We start from the raw sequence: 18,008 nt of genomic DNA, 5'->3' as shown, positions 1-18,008 counted from the left end.
TAAAATGTTAAGTTAATAAAATTAAATGCTGTATTATGTTATGGAACAAGTAAAAAAACGGAGTAATTTTCATAGTATCCAATGTCACAATGCCCTCTTCCAGAGCTCCTATATCTATGTCGTTTTAAATATATATTCTAACCAATCTCGACTCAAGGGTTAATGTTTTAAACTCAGTAGCTTCCCTATAAAACATGCAATACATGAAATTATTAAAAATGCCTCTATTACATATTAACTTGATCCGTAACATACGTATATTAGATAACAAAATGTAATGTCAAATCAAAGCGACTATCTGTGTCGTCAGTTTTATGATACTCTTGTCTTGTCTTCACCTATTAATTATTGTTATTGTGTGAATTTAATTACAATACATTTCTTCTAACATTCCAATACAATTATCTTTGTTGTCGTTTTTCAATGTAATTGTAACACAATTCAAGACAAACTTGTTCTGCAGTCGATAACCACTATTATATTAATTTCTTATTCATTGCAGTAAGGGCCGATTTTTCAATGCTTGGATAAAACTTATCTGTCCAATAAAGTATTACACGATAATATTAAAATGTCACGTAAACTGTCAAATACAGGCAATTAGAATTTAGAATACGTGGTAGTTTTATACATTATTCGATGAATAAGTTTTAACCAATGAAAAATCAGCCCTAAGGGCCGATTTTTCAATGCTTGGATAAAACTTATTCGTCGAATAATGTATAAAACTACCATTTTAAAAACGTATTCTAATTGCCCGTATTTGACAATTTACGTGACATTTTAATATTATCGTGTAATACTTTATTGGACGGATAAGTTTTATCCAAGCATTGAAAAATCGGCCCTAAATTATATATAATTTCTTACATAGGTGATATCTAAAAGCAATATATGCAGTATTACTATTACTATACATGTTTTATGTATCGTTACAACAAATCATTCAAATACTAGTCTTTAATCTGTAATCGATTCTCTCATCGTAGGCGTTAAAAAGGGTATTAAAGTTTATTTGAATTTATATTTTGTTTTATTTACTCTGTATTATTTCCTATATTACTTATCTATATAAGTTGAAGAATTCATATGACATTTTTAACACACATTTGGACAGTGCAACGGCGATGGTTGCAATAAAGGGAAAACCGTAATCAACTGAAATTACTACATTTTCAATATCCAGAAAAATAGATATAATTTGTGCAGAAATATAGGTAAGTAAGTACCTAATCACAGTACAATCTCAAAATGAATGAATAAAATAAAAATGAATCGCAAAATGTGTTGGTAAGCGCATAACTCGAGAACGGCTGAACCGATTTCGATAATTCTTTTTTTATTATATTCCTTGAAGTACGAGGATGGTTCTTATGTAGAGAAAACGTAAACATGTACCACGGGCGAAGCCGGGGCGGACCGCTAGTGAATGAATAAAACAAGAAGCAATTTTAATACCTACCAATTAGTTTTGGTCTGTTACTAGGTATACATTGTAATCGTAACATGAGTATCAATAGTAGGTATTCACTATTCACTTCCCAACTATAAAGTCTTCTGCAATTACTGATAACATTAACATTGATAAGTACGTAATTACCGTTATTTGCAGAAAGCGGAAAACTTTACATGATAAGAATAACATTATACATTGGGAAAAAACATTCAAATGTGAATTAGGTTTTCACGTTATGGTTTAATGGACCATCGACAATTGAGACGAGGATATAAATTGCTTTAATAACCAGAAATATATTGAAAGAAAATTCATTTTTATACGTTTTCAATGTATCACGCTGATAATAGCTCTTTTTATGTCAAGTAAAACTCTGCTGGGGCTTCATTGGTACAGTGGTTACGCATGAACGTAGACCCGAAGGCAATTAAAACTTTAACTCTGGCAGAGCACTGAACACTGTCCTAATGAATAAGAAAATTAATAGTAAAGTCAATCTCAATTGACACATATTTCAATTAAGTAAAATCAAAGAAAAATCTACCAAAGACTACTAACGAGGCGCAGAAAGTGCACACACATTTCTCAAAAGAATTTAAAACTTTTACAAGCAGTTCTTTCACCAAATCTTTTCCTTCCTTATCTTTAAGGTAAGTTTAAGATGTGTCAAGGAAATATAAAAAAAAGACGGGTTGGACTCCGGGAGTGCCGGCAGAAGTGAAAACTTGATTATTAACGTTGAGCATGTTTGATATTTTGGAATGGTATCCGTCTTACGCTTTTCCGATCAGGTCACGTGTCCTGACGCGAGTTTAAGATTTTATACCCATTACAGAAAAAGTGCTCAACACCGCTAAAGAAGTTTTCACTTCAAAAAACTTGAAAGTATAATTTATAGATAACTATTTTTTATATAACATTAAATTTTCCTTTAGGGGTAGTAAAGATCCAACAATTAAATTGTGTTAATCTTTGACACTTCAAAAGCTTACTGAAAGCTGAAAGCTAATCGCACATTGTTTTGCTACTTATAATTAAAAAAATGTGCAGATGTTGCAAGGGAAATTTAGAACATACTGGCTTGCTATATAAATTTGAATGTTAGTACAATTCACAAAAATAAATTTAATTTATTTGTTTATTTTATTTCTTTAACACTTTATTACACATACAATACACATATTATTTTTATAAAATTTAAAAGTAAATAAGTACTCAAAATCTCACAGTTATTAATAAAATATAATTATGTAAATGAAACAGAGTTAGATATGAGCTTAATAAATAAAAACAACAAGAAATCTAGATACGTAATTTTTCAATGATATCTAACGCAAATTCCATTGGCTAATTTAGTTATAATTTATTTATTTTACAAAATTATAATAAAATGAAGTTGTAAAACAAGTGATAACTGCGTTAAAAACAACCGACTTCAAACTTGCACTTGCAACATTCACAATTACAGACAAAAATGCTCATAAAATAAAAACTACTGGGCCTATCCGAATAAAAATTTTATGGGACCAATTCGACACCATCCCGCATCGAACAAAAAAAGAATCACGTAAATCGGTTAAGAAACCTCGGAGTAATCGGTGTACATACATATAAAAAAAAAAAAAAAAAAAAAACATACCGGCCGAATTGATAACCTCCTCCTTTTTTTTGAAGTCGGTTAATTACTGAACATAGAATTTAGAAATTATAATTTAAATCCGAAAAACAGTTTCAATCAGTCGATATTTTTTTTTACGAAGAAGTAGATAATAAATATTTTTTTTATCTGTAGGTAAATATAATGATTTTAAGTTATAATATAATTTACAGTTTATAATTAATTTCGCTCTACATATTTATTAATTATCAAAAAATAAATAAAAATACCAGATCATGACCAGATCATAATTTACTCATTTCACACAATATTTTTAAAAAAATTTTTAATCTATATTTTTTTTATCCTCATTGTCAAAACGCGATACACAAAAAACGACACAATTTTTTCAAAATAATGACGGTACAATTTAATAATAAACATTAACAATCAATACGTCCTAATTAACCGAAATGCTCATTAGCGTTATCGTATATTCCTACGACATCGGACGTATATAATAAATAGCTTGGTATAACATACGGTGAACCAGTCTGTGTTGAACAACAAATAAAAATGTATCGGACAGCAGTGGTCGTGTTTATTGCGCTGGCGTCTTACGTGTCTTGCGGCGCGCGAATCAACCGGGTCCAACCTTTGGACAAGCCTTGTGAGTACATATTGTGTCTTCAGTGATAGTGAATGTGTAGTGGTACTTATCAACGGTAACGAGGGTGTCATCGTTTTGCATACGATATCCGATGTTAACGCAATTATGTGTATTTAACCCGAATAACGTGAAGGCTGAATGCCAAACAAATATTTTGTTTTTATTTTTCGTTTAGATTATAATATAGTGAAGTATTGGTTTAGGCGTAGTGTTACAAACACGTATAAAATAGTTAATAGATACTTAACGCCTTTGTCTTTTTAAATAATATTTAAATACCCTCTCTAAATTATCTACGTTCGATTTGTCAATTTAAAGGAACGGTTTGGCAAAATTGATTTCTTGTTGATATACTTTTACTCGACATGCTTATTTGCTAATACACAATAAAATAAGAAACTGTATCATTAGTTCTAAATTTAACGGATGCTTATAATAAAATATGACGAATCGGTACACATCAGTAAATATGAATAAATAATAAACAAACCCACTCGTGTTACAGAACACGACTATTTAAGGGCAACGATGACTCCACTGTTTGAATACTAACTTCTTTGTTGTTTAGTGATTTATTATGAATCCGTTAGGAGTTAGGACATTGTTTTGCTAATAAAAATAATACGCTACTTTAATTTTAGAAATTTTTTCCTGCAACCTAACATAACGGTTAATATTTGACTCTATTCAACTGACTACATGTGCATAAATAATAAATAAACACTTTATTGTACAATGCACAGATATAAAATACAATAACATACAAAAGGAATCTTCACCGTACAAATTGGCGGCCTTATCGCTTTGAAGCGATTTCTTCCAGGCAACCTTGGGATATAGGAAAATGAAAAGAGTGAAAAAGTGCATACAATCTATTGTATGAGTAATTTTATTATTCATATATACCGACAGTTTCTTAGATATTATGTAATGTGTAGTTTAAAAGTAATAAAATATAAAGATGGTTATTGTTATTTAAACTAAAAATATATTATTAAAGAAGTCAGTCTATCTTTGTAATAAATAATAATTAATTAATGATCGACGTCGATGAGGAATAACCTATTTTGTCTTTTTCGCCAGTTTTGTAAATTTTACTAAACTATGAAGCCATCATCAAAAAAATAACTGCCGTATTTACAAATTGAATATAATTGGAAAATCCATAATTTATTATGGAAAAAATAATATTATGACCTCTCTCTCATAGATTTTCATAGAAGTCTATCTGATAATTATTCATAGTACCTATTTAGATAATTGTAAAGGTTTGATGTAGACTACTAATCACAACATTCATTAGCTCAAAGTAATAATGGTTAATTGAAAAAGACATAAAATATTTGGAATCAATTAAAACAAATTCGTGTAATAGGATGATACTAAACTAAATAAATATTTAATTGAGAATACTATAGACACTAGAAGGTAGACATTCGTGATAGGTACCATAAAAAAAACAAAAAAACAAAATGTAAAAAATAACATAACTTCTGAAATAGGTCAATCATTTTTGCGGATAGTATTTATTAGATTTTTTTTATTTAATATGTATAGTATTATATTATCCGTAGTTAATATGTTCATTTGAAATCAAAATAGAAATTTTTACAAACAATTAAAAATAATTCAAAAAATTTCCTATAGAAAACACGCTACGACGATTAAAACTAACCATCAACTTGCTATGTAATCTGTGACAATTATAAGTATGCTGTCGTTACAGATCAATTATAATGCTATCAACGTATGCACATTCGAGTTTTTCTTTTAAAAGAAAAAAAACTTCTTAATCTTCTTCTAATTACTAACGTATTTTGTCTTAATTAAAAAGATACGAGTACATTTTTTATGGGAAATTCAAAAACAAGAATAAGTATATTTAGACATTTTACAATCTGGGTAATCTGAATATTTTCTGTAAACTGTGTATTTTGAGGAATAACTTTCTATAATGAAATAACAAACATAATTATACGCACTTTAACTACTTACCTTCAACTTTTTGTCAAGCTAGACTAAGCAAAAACGCTCCGAAATATGCTATAGGTACTTCCTCTTTTCTTATCCTCTTGTTAAAAAGTTACATTTATGTACAGTATTTCTATATAAAATGTATATTTTCTTTTATTTCTAGTGGTGGGGGTTTACATTATTCAGACTCGTAAGTTGCTTTCTGTGTTCTTTGGTTCTATACTAATAATACTTAATCTTATATATAAAAATGAATCGCAAAATGTGTTGGTAAGCGCATAACTCGAGAACGGCTGAACCGATTTCGATAATTCTTTTTTTATTATATTCCTTGAAGTACGAGGATGGTTCTTATGTAGAGAAAACGTAAACATGTACCACGGGCGAAGCCGGTGCGGGCCGCTAGTACTTAATATATCTACTTTCCATATTCTTACTATATCCAGAAAAATCCGAATATCACTACATAGTATAAAACAAAGTCGCTTTCTATGTCCCTCTGTCCCTTTGTATGCTTAAATCTTTAAAACTACGCAACGGATTTTGATGCGGTTTTTTTTAATAGAAAACTTTAACTTCAAGAGGAAGGTTTTAGTATATAATTTATTAGGTTTTAGACAAAGCGGGCGAAGCCGCGGGCGGTAAGCTAGTACATATTTTTTAATAGAACTTTAAGCCTTGAAATACTCTTAACATTGGATTTTTGCAACAACTTGCAAACTTACCAAACCTGATCTTATAAAATAAAGCTCTAGTCAAACCAATGAATATTGTGGTTGTTTTACAATTATTATTTGTACATTAACATGTCATCTAGTGCTTATTAATTTTAACAATTAGTAAGTTCATTATATTGTACAGTTTATTAACTGGATACCTCACATCGCAAGCTTTTTAATGTACTAATTATAGGACATGCATGTTAACCTTTTTTTAATTCTAATCCATCAATCATACTACATTATTTGACTTCCCATTGTTCACTAATTTAATAATACCGTTAAAAGTAAATCTAAAATGTATATAAACGATAATTTGTATGTTTGTTTCTCTATAAATCGAAACGGTCCTGAAACTGAACTTCATGACTTATTTCATTTGAATTATTATCTTTATGCATATTATAACGGTTCATTAGATGAAAACATTTAAGGAAATTTTATTTCAATCTAGTTGTTTTGATTACCTACCTAGGGCTAACTATGTGCTTTTAATTTCCTACAATATTTTGAAAAGTCTTCATCCATATAATCTGTCCTATAATAATATTATAAAGAGGAAAGGTTTGTAATTATGTATGTATGGATTTCACGCATAAACTACAGAACCGATTTCAATGAAATTTAGCACACATATAGAGGGTAACTTGGATTAACACAAAGGCTAGGTTTTATCTCGGAAATCCCACGGGAACGGGAGATACGCAGGTTCGCGCGCGAAGCGAAAACGCGGGCGAAGCCGTGGGCGGAAAGCTAGTATTCATATAAATAGAAAACGATCTAAGACACAATTATTGAAAATGATATGAGGATAAATAATTCGATAAAAATCTATATTTTTAATTTATTCTTTAACTAAAGCCAAAACGGTTTCACTGTTCACATGATCACGTTAAGTCTTCCAAATATTACCCAATACCGGTTTTTGTGAACCGCAATTAGCAAGAAACACGAAAGATACTGATGATCACGACATTGAAGTTAATTCTTGTTTCCCTTCGCTTTTCTCGAAAAATTGCGAAAATATCTCAAGATAATCGACAATGCTACTCTTAAGTTTGGACAAGCGTTGTTATTATTTTGTAAACTTTTAAATATATTTTTCCATAGTTGATATTTAAAAGTTTACAAATAATAGTTGATGCCTGCTCTTAGATTGTATTCTAAGAAATATATACACAGCAGTAATTAGACTCGACAAACACCTGCAGTTTAGCTTAGGTACTCGCAATCACAAGTACATCTCATTTGAGCATAAACGTCTCCATAATAACATTAGACAGTATTTTATCAATTATCAAAGAGAAAATCCAAAATAAACTCGATATCAATTAATCATAAGTGATAATAACTCGCCTATCGCACTAGTATCTCAAAATGTTGTTAAATTACACCATTATGTTTATAATATATGGGAAGTTGAATTATTATTTTGAAGCCTATTTTTCAAAAATCATCTCTCATCAATCATTTAGATTTTCATCATCTTCGTACAAACCGTTTACAACAAAATAAGAACCTTGCAAGTGAACCATCGCTAACAAATAACTCACCATTTTCTGTTTGACTTATCTGATAAGGGGCGATTTGATTTATAAATTTATTATAAAACTAGTATTTATATTTCAGGTTTACACGTAAATAAATGCAATCCGGACAAAGTCCCGCATCCCGTCCTCCCGCGGGACGATCTAAGCAAGCCTGTGAACGAGAGATATCCGTCAGCTGTGCTCTTTGGCAAGACCTGTGGGGGAACCATCATTGGTGATAAATGGATCTTATCAGCTGCTCACTGGTAAGTTTCATACTAATATGATAAACTAGCTGTTAGCCCCGGTTTTTTCACGTTTCGTTACGGGAAAACAAAAATAGCTTATGTTACTCGGTACATGCTCGGTACCAATATAAATTGTCCGATTAGATATTGAATTAAGTCGTAACAAATAAAAATATTCCCTCTATATCAAATTAGTATAGATACACATAATATATTGGCCAAAACATGTATGTATTTGTGGTACAATACAATTTCAAGGCTACATTAACGAGACGAAAATAATTGAATGTCATAATATGTAGCAAGATTTCATGCATATCAAAATGAATACTTGTAGGTACATAATATATGGTATATACCATACGAAAGATACATTTATCTCGAATGTATATTGAATATCAATACATATTAACACATTTGAGACGCATTTAAGTTAGATTATTGACTACGTCAGTGGTTTTTCCATGTTTACCACAATTTATTGATCCCACGAGAATGGAATAGTTATGTAATTTAATTAATTTATGTGGTCAATTATATTTATGTTTAAGTTGAGGACAATTTATTTATGTACCTATTTTTGAAATTATCCTTAAAATAAGGACAAATATTATTAAAAAAATATTTATGATGTACAAATTACATACTAAAATTAATTCTAAAATAAGATTTATTCCTGTTTGTCGTTTACACCTAAAGATATAAATGTTGCGGACTTATTAGAAGCGAATCAACCAAAATACTTGAATTTGCATTGAAAGAAATAGCAGGATTAGTACCTAATAATCAGTCAATAACCTTGTTGTATATATATTATAACACTAAAGATGAGACGCAGAGCATCGCCGGACCTTTCGATAAGAAGTGACCTTATGATAGCTTTTTCTTGGATGCATACAATATTATGTTAGTTTATCTTGAACAGGATAGTTTAAAAAAAATAATATACATAAACGATCGAACAAGGAAAACAATAACTGTATAATTACCATTCCTATCGTTCATAAATATACCGGCAATGAATAATAATTTAATTTACAAGATACATATTATAATTTATACCTGTTCATACGTTGCGTTGTATTTGTCGCAGTCAAATTGTAATATTTCGCCGATTACAAATGCTCGGCATTATGTAAAATGCTGAGGATTAACTTTTTCCAAAATTCTACAAAAAGACGGTCGCGAGCGGACGGAGCCCCACTTCTGTGTAGTTAAAAAAACACGGACCTAACCTAACCCACCCCCTTATCCAAACGAAAAATTTCTGATTACGAATTCTCGACATATTACAAAATGCCGAGTTTTGTAAACGGCGAAATAATACAATTTGCCTGCGACATACATATATATGACAATATATGTCGCAGGCAAATAATATTCCTATTCATTATATTATGTAGAAAAAGTAAAAAACACTTTGGTGCACAATGCACACAAAATTACCATTACAACAATAATGGTTTAAAACAAATGTACAATTTGGAGGTGTAAATTCATTCCAAGGCTTTTATGAACGTGTTTATTATGTATCCTTGTAAAAGCTGTAGCAAAAATAATTATAATAATATTACAATTAGTTATTAGCTTCTGTTGTGTATTATTTTCCACATAGGCATACCGCATAGAGTTATGTAACGTATTTTTTCTAGGTTAACTGAACATGCCAGTTTTATTTTCTATACAATCTATAAGTCCTCATCTGTAATCGCAACAATTTAAAAAATCACAATACACACAGACATGATGGTCCTAATAAATTTGGCAATGAAAAGCTGTTTAATCGACCGTAAACGAGGATATTATTAAATAAACTGCAGATAAAGCAGGTTGCTATGTAAAATAGGTTTCCCTCATTTTCATATTGACTAAAGGGTTTTATATGGTAATAGGTACTTGGAAATAAAACAATATTTACTGCAATCTATGCATGTTGTTATAATATGGAAAAAAATAAATAGTTAAAAAGCTATGATTTTAAGATAGTTTCAGAAAAAGTCTGACTAATAATGATGATATGACATGGGGAGTATGGCAAAAGAGGCGAGCTCGAATCCCACATCGTAATCGATATTATTCTATTTTTTTTTTAATGTCTCATTTACAAAGCATTAGTTAGAATGCCATAAAACTATGCCTCAAATACATTTTCGGAACGAAGTTCCGCGTTGTGAAAGGGGGCTAGACGGAAAAAATTGCAACTCACGAAAAGTTGCAACGACACTTTTTTACATTTTTTATAAAGGCTCGGTTATAGATTCTTAGTTCTATTGGTTACAGTACACTTTTCACAAGAGGGCGTGACATATTGGCGGGAACAAACAATACTGAAAATGGCAGCGGAATCAAAGCCCGCGTAAAGAAACTGCACATTCATCCGCGATTCTCTGTTGGCCCGTACTGGCTGAATACAGATAGCTACAACATCAAACAGGTATTTTATAATTTTACGGTTATTGGTTCTAATGACGTTCCCGGATAAACCAATAAATTATTGAATTCTTTTTTTTATTCTCATTTTTCTCGAATATTTTTTTTAATTATTCATTTCGAGGTTTTGTTGCCAGCTAAAATAAATTGGCTCTTCAAGATATAAATTTCCATCCAACAGAGCTTACCATACTCGATACTTCCTAATATTCTTTTTAGGTAAGTGAGATAGAAAATAATTATAAAACTGAGAAGCAAACAGATATCGAATATTATATTGTACGAAATTTATAGAAATATTTTCATAATCTTTTAGGTAGCTGCGCGATGGGACTTCCTGCTGGTCGAGTTAGAAGAGCCCCTGACCCTTGATGGCAAGATCTTAGCAGCATCACGTCTAGATGACGCTACGTACCACCATCCTGGAGAAACTGTTGGCTTTGCTGGCTTTGGCACTGCTACACATGGGGTGAGTGATAGATATTCAAGTGTTCTTAAGATCTGAGACAATTTTTACCGTCTAGAATTCTATCTTCGAGTTTTAGGTCTGCAGAAGGTATGGGGAGCATGCCAATTTTATAATGTTTGATTTGTTTTGAAGTCGCAAAGTTATTGGTGTTTTGAGGTCTATTATTTACAATGTGATCAAATAAGGATAATTACATAATATGTTTGCATGGTGTATCCATTATATTTTTTTTTCCTTTGCCTTACGGATCTAGTCGTGCATTAATGTGCCTACTTATAAATTCAATAGGTATAGGATATTCTATTTATTTATTATTTATACATACTACAATTATATATGTATATAATTTCAGGACGTAATGCGACCAGACATGCACGCGATGGATTTAGAGGTGCTATCTGACTCGGATTGCGGAGAACTGGTGGAGTACGATTCACAGGACATGCTCTGTGCCACGGGAAGACCACCTCGTTATGACACTGCTTGTAATGTAAGTACAGTGCCACAAACTTATCTGACCCGGTGGCAAAAACTGGAACTACGTGCCGCCATTTTGAAATGTCACATTTTCACAGACTTTTCATACGGAATATTTTGTTTATATAAAAGAAAGCGACATCAGTGACACTGTCACCGGGTCAGATAAGTTTGTGGCACTATATAATATCTATACTCTATACTTAAAATGGGAAATTTCTTTGGCAAGATTCTTAGACATCAAAATGCCATGACGTGACCGTTAAATTTTACTTTCAACGCGCCTAAAGAAATTTCACATCAAAAAGTCATATAATCATCTAATAATCTATACTAATTTACAAAGCTGAAGAGTTTGTTTGCTTTAAGGTACTAATCTCAGAAACTAGGTACTGGACCGATTTGAAAAATTCTTGGATTTTTAGATACAGATAGCCCATTTATATAGATCAAGGTATTTAATACAATCATCATCAAAAGAATAGCATCCACCAATAAGACGAAGCACCGCAAGATACCTACAGCTAATAAGAATTCTTATGTTCTCAAAACTTACACTGGCCTCCTTTGAAGGTTAATAACCGTACTGGTGATGTGTTGTTTGGTATATAATGCGTTGTCAAGACTGGTTCTCAAAATGCCGGTTACATCGCGATGACCTTCATTGGTGAAGTTGTGATGTGAATAATGTATGCAAAATTTATTTAAACTTCGATTCAGATTGGTATTGACTATTGATAGCCTAGTCTGATATTAATTTTTACTTGAAGTTTAAACAAACAAACAACACCAATCCCTAAATATTCCATGAAAATTTAGCGCAGGAATTGCGACCAAGCAGTTCAAACTGACACATTGGGGCTGATAAATACATAGTAATATTACATTATAAAATTTTTAAATCCGTTAGTGAAGCAGTTGCAAACCTTTTTATTATTTTTCTCTTTTATACCAATAACTTCATAGGTACTACTTATTTATATAGATGTGCTTTTGTATTATGTATATAACTAGGTATGTTATATTATATTAATTATGTTTCATTTTCTATTCTAGGGCGACAGTGGTAGTGGTCTAATCGACGAATTAGAGAAGCTTATTGGTGTAGCTTCATGGGTTGAAGACGACGCGCGTGAATGTAGACCGAAGGCCAAAATCTACTTCTCCAGGGTAGCCGCTGCAAGACCCTGGATTAAAGAAATAACCGGCATTTAAACAGAGTCTATACCAAAGATATAAAATAGTAATTTAAATATTTTTCTAGATTAGCGATTGCCAATGAAGGCAAAAAATTGTCTACGTCTTAACTGCATTTGCAGTCATATGACATTCCATATTAGGTTAACTTAAAATAATTGTTATATTAATTGTAAGTGACCATAAATAGACGTACAGCCATATTTTCTGTTAAAATTGACTACTACATGAATACGAACAAGTACTAGTTATTGGTTCGCTGTTGCTTTGTATTGTAAGAAAGTAAGCAGAACTCATGACATTATGAATTATTATAAGTTTAAAATTTTCGGAGTTGAGGTGTTCTCATAACTATGTATTAAATGTATTAATGTAAAACATATCGAAGTACATATTTGTTGTTTATATTGCGTAGAAGTTGGAACTAGCTAGTCATTTAAATTTCACTTAATTATATTCGAATCCATTAGAAACAGTTTCTATTTAGGTATAAGAAATCTATAAACACGTAAACCAGGCTTTACAAGGCTGTTTTTAATACAAATAAAGCTTATTATTGACATTTTCGTGGCAATTAAATAATTAGCCAAATGCGAAACAATTTTTTATATAGAAGTTGGTTAAAATTCCATTTTAAATACAATATACCTAGTACATTCGGGGAAATCCGGATGTCGGGTAATTTGTAAAATTCTGAATACCAAACCACGTTAGTTTCATCGTTTTATTGTGTGTATAGTGAATATAGTGAAGGTATCGCATGGAAACAAACATCTATCTATACATATTTGGTTAATTCATTTAACTACGTATTAATTACATTATTGCATTTACCCCGTCATCTGGAATTACCCTAATGAACCTGATACTATCTGACGCATATATAAGTACAAATGAAGGAGATTCTCTGAATCTCTGATACACTGAAATATGTAGATATGTTTACTATGAAGGTACCAATATCTTCTGTTCTATGTTATAATAATTATTACGATAAATATTTCGAAATTTACTACTTAAAACATATCAATGTTATAAAAGAAACAGATACAAAAAATCTTATTACTTATAAGTAATAAATAGGTTTGTACAAATTAGTTACATATTAGTTATTAATGATTTATGTTAAAATAAAACATACGTATTTATTTGACTATTTTATTTGAGCCCTTTGCATGTATAAGTAATAGGTTAACTGTACATAATCATATTTTAAATGGAATATTAATTTAATAAGAGTTCACATAACTATATCTGTCTGATGCTTTTCCTTTCCTTTTTCCATCCATTACCTATCTTTTTTTTCTTCGCTGAAGACTGAAGAACAGAACTTTACATTATATTATTCAATAAATAACACTGTGCTAACAGTACTTCGTGAAATCTCTGGTATTCTCATTTTACTGCAACATATTTCTTCCACTAACTATGTAACATACACGCACAGACATAATGTTTATATATCTGTGCATATACGTAACATATTACCCGAGGCTTCCCCTTGCTTTCCCCTTGCGTTAAGAAGTTGCCGCCAAAGAAGTCTCACGGTTAAGATAGGAACTAAATTTGACAGGTCAACCATATTATTTATGGACAGGAGTTGCCCCTCTACAACCGTGACTTGAACTCGATACAAAAATATGAGCTATGATCGTTGTTCAGAGGCTGGCATAGAAATACTTATACATATAGTTGTATATGTATAGTATACAACTCAAACTGGACTATGGATGGTAAATAACTGATAGAAAACCTAAATGTTATCATTGTTCTTTATCTTTTCGATACTCTTGTATAACATAAGTAAAGAAACATCCCTTTTCCATACCACAGAATACATAATAGTAGCTAAACGCTACTCAATGAAATCAATGAAGCGGCATTTTCTAAACCCTTTTTTTTTATTTTTAATAATTTCCCCATTTCTAGGCGCATTTGAATAAAATAACACTGGCACTGACAGCGCCGCGTCTACGAGACTTCTTTCGTGACGCGCGGAACTCGAAATTCGAAAATTAGCTTGATAGTAAAGTCATAGAAATGATCCAGGTATTCGGGAATAGCTGTGGGGAATAGCCTAGCATTCTAGATATTTTAAATATTACAAATTAAATTTTCTTTGATGAGCTAGCTATCCTACGGCCGGTTGCAGAGCTTCACCGAACATCAGTGCGTATGTCAGTCGCGCTTGTCATATGTATGGAAATACGCGTGAGTATGGTCGGTCTAGCTATGAACGGTTTTATGAATTTCCATACGTAGACAAGCACGACCAAGAAGCTTATATCTAATACACTGGAGATTGCACTATGACCATTAACTTGTCACAAGAAAATATAACCTTGAATGACGTCAGTGTTGTTTTTTGTCTCTTTCTGTGGGTGACCACACTGGTTTGTATATTCAGGATTTTTCGAAATAAAAAAAACTAAAAATCATGGTCTATAAATAATAACGACATATATTTTTAACAGTATTTATATTATAATATTAATGGTCAACTTACATGAATAATTATCATCTTTATAGGTACATACCATTTTAATTGGTAGAGAATGATAGTTTTAAATAACGCTTGATAACTTTTGATCTCATACTACGATTTTTTAATTAAAATGAGTGCTACATAGCCTTGGGAAAACTTCGTATTAGCAGTGGCAATACCAATTTAGGTGTGAAAGTGATAAAAAACAACAATTTTCTTGTTACACGTCAAATGTTCATACCGAAATCTCCAGTGTATAAGATATATAGTGCCACAAACTTATCTGACCCGGTGACAGTGTCACTGATGTCGCTTTCTTTTTATATAAACAAAATATTCCGTATGAAAAATCTGTGAAAATGTGACATTTCAAAATGGCGGCACGTAGTTCCAGTTTTTGCCACCGGGTCAGATAAGTTTGTGGCACTGTAAGCTTCTTGAGCACGACTGACGTACGCACTGATGGTCGGTGAAGCTCTGCAACCGGCCTACAATGTGCCAAATCAAGCTGTGAATCAAGATATAACCTTCTTGGATATAACATATTCTAGTTTTATGAATGCACAAAAAAGCAACAAATCCTGTCTATGAGATATCAGGAAAACATACAAAATAAAACTCATATTGCATTTATAGTATGCAACAGCTAAGCAGTTAAACAATGTGGTTATTTCCGCGGATGCTAAGCTATGTGTAGTTAATGTGCTATGAAGAGTCGCCGCTACGCCCCAAAGTATCTGCGCAAGCGATAAGGTCCATTATATCGAGTTCTTGTCTTTTTCTTGATGAGGATGAAAGGTTTCACGCAATAAAACAAGGTATGTTCTTGGAAATTTAATGACTTTAATAGAAGAATAACTAAATTAAAACAGCAAGATAGAAGAAAAATCATTCATTACTAACATCTTTATCTGATTATTTATCAAGCAAAAAGACCAAAATTAATCAATGACCTAACAAAATATACAACAAAAGTCATCAAATAATTAAGTCCAACCGATCGTGTTAGTAAACGTGGACAGCGATCGAAGCGGTACATATCTATTATCGTATTAACTTCACCACTAAAATGAACGAGTTACATAATACAACTTACAATTTTGAATAATATTGTGATTAAAATGAAAAAAAGCTAAATAATTCTTTCCTACTTATATAATGTGTAATAATATAAAGTGTCCGCTACTTATAAATGTATAATCTATCGATACGCTTACTTTAAAATTTTCACACACGAAGCGCGGCCCCGAGCGTGCGGGCTCCGCGCGCTTACCGACACACACAACGCGCTAACTCTACGCCTCACGCAGGTCGCAGACTGAGCAAGCGCTTCCCGAACCGAAAGTAAAGTACTAACAATTTGCAACGTCATCAAATCCCCGAGTCGCACGTGTCGAGTGTTCCGCGGAACACGAGTCAGTGAGCGCGTCACTTCTGTACAATTTACAAGCGGGCGACTCCCGCGCTTAGCTGGCACTGTCGAACCGGAACCGCGGCCGGAGCCGGAACAATGCAGCTTTTTTTGGAGTTTTACTTTTTTACAATAATATATAGTATTTATTTGTATCTATAATTAATTACATCTAATATTTACAATGGAGGTGAATGGACATATTCATCGAACTCTACTTATTATCTCGAAAAATTAACATGAAATTCCTACCCGAAATGAACATTATCTACAACTTTTTATAGTGACGAGATTGAGCAAGTCGTGTGGAGACAATCGGGCCATAAATGAAGTCTATACTACGATGTAAAACAACTTATAACTAAGGTGTCGTATGGAAGAGTTACTCGTTGAATATAATATTATAATATAGAAATATTTCAAATGCGTGTCTACATCTAGAATTTTAGAAATCTTTAAGTTCGTTTATATAAAGCAAATCAGTGAAGGCGAGTCGAAGGGTAGAGTTAAAAAATTTAAACACTCGAAAGATTGCATTAATAATAATTATTAACATGAATAGACCATTTGAAATATCAAGCGTCAAGACAACGTCATAGGAAAACAATATTAAATATTTGTGCTTCAGAACCCGTGGTTCACTTATGGCGGACGATTGCCCAATCTCCAAAGCAAAACTCGCGACAAATTAATCTAACAATAATGGGATCGAGTCTGCGTCTCTAGTGTACAGGGGTCCGGCCGGCACGAGTGCGGGGTCCGCTGGGTCAAGCGTGTGCCGGCGCGTGTCAGAGGCGAGACAGAGGCTCGATCCGTTAGCAGAGCGGGGCGGGGGGGAGGGGGGGGGGCTCATATCTTGTGTATCTTCTGCGAGACCACCACGGGGTTGTTGCGGCGGATCTCCTGCGCGCCGAGCTCCCGGTAGTCGAACGAGCAGTCGTGCTTGTCGCTGTACCGGTGCACGGCGCAGAACAGCCCGCCGCAGCGGCACTCGAACCCTGCAAATTTTAATAGTCACACATTAATATAGCGTACAGGCTGGTTGGAGGTACCTCCAACTTTGCACGGCGGTGTTTGCTTACATATGCGTCATGTTTATATGAAAACTGAGTGTGTAGTGTAGCGTGGAATTGTCATCCACTCAGCCATTTTTTGCAACGCGTTTTAGTACTTCAGAAGCTATCTAGACAGATAAATATTGCGAAAATTATTAAAACATTTTATTTTTTCATGCGTTATCTATTGAAGTAACTGCTTCGTTGATGTAGCGGTCGCAAAGATACGAGTGCCTGGATTCCCGGGATCAATAACTAATATCATGATAATTCTATTCATTTGCAGAAACT

General features: G+C 32.3%; 2 protein-coding genes across 8 annotated transcripts in view; one reads left to right on the top strand and one right to left on the bottom strand.

Annotated features, from left to right (window-relative positions):
* The first annotated feature begins 3,582 nt into the window (after positions 1 to 3,582).
* LOC149908355 (scolexin B-like) lies at positions 3,583 to 13,909 on the top strand. 2 transcript variants are annotated; one of them, XM_090101811.1, is made up of 7 exons: positions 3,593 to 3,723; positions 5,861 to 5,887; positions 8,046 to 8,211; positions 10,474 to 10,627; positions 10,940 to 11,092; positions 11,445 to 11,582; positions 12,626 to 13,909. In XM_090101811.1, the coding sequence occupies exons 1-7, from the start codon at positions 3,630 to 3,632 to the stop codon at positions 12,782 to 12,784; spliced, it is 891 nt and encodes a 296-aa protein (XP_089957937.1). In that variant the 5' UTR covers positions 3,593 to 3,629; the 3' UTR covers positions 12,785 to 13,909. The 2 variants fall into 2 exon arrangements, with proteins under 2 accessions (XP_089957939.1, XP_089957937.1); XM_090101813.1 differs by lacking the exon at positions 5,861 to 5,887 and having other exon boundaries at positions 3,583 to 3,723.
* Positions 13,910 to 16,072: 2,163 nt separating this feature from the next.
* Positions 16,073 to 18,008, bottom strand: part of drn (zinc finger AN1-type doctor no) — a 28,735-nt gene continuing 26,799 nt past the window's right edge. For all 6 annotated transcript variants that reach the window (XM_090101806.1, XM_090101805.1, XM_090101809.1 and 3 more), the window contains one exon: positions 16,073 to 17,660. In XM_090101806.1, the coding sequence (XP_089957932.1) occupies positions 17,512 to 17,660 (149 nt within the window). In that variant the 3' untranslated portion in view covers positions 16,073 to 17,511. The remainder of the gene's footprint in view (positions 17,661 to 18,008) is intronic.

This window comes from Colias eurytheme, chromosome 5, assembly GCF_061535395.1.
Source record: "Colias eurytheme isolate Ceu_HAF_F1 chromosome 5, ilColEury1 Martin Lab GWU primary, whole genome shotgun sequence".
NCBI lineage: Eukaryota > Metazoa > Arthropoda > Insecta > Lepidoptera > Pieridae > Colias > Colias eurytheme.
The sequence above is the reverse complement of the archived record's forward strand: the minus strand, read 5'-3'. Positions and strand labels throughout refer to the sequence as shown.

What these genes read in the sequence shown, in the direction of transcription:
- LOC149908355 (XM_090101811.1), top strand. Translation starts at nt 3,630, where the DNA reads ATGTATCGGACAGCAGTGGTCGTGTTTATTGCGCTGGCGTCTTACGTG. An exon ending in ATCTTATCAGCTGCTCACTG is followed by an intron (nt 8,212 to 10,473) that starts GTAAGTTTCATA and finishes TATTGGTTACAG; the next exon opens with TACACTTTTCACAAGAGGGC. An exon ending in TTGGCACTGCTACACATGGG is followed by an intron (nt 11,093 to 11,444) that starts GTGAGTGATAGA and finishes ATATAATTTCAG; the next exon opens with GACGTAATGCGACCAGACAT.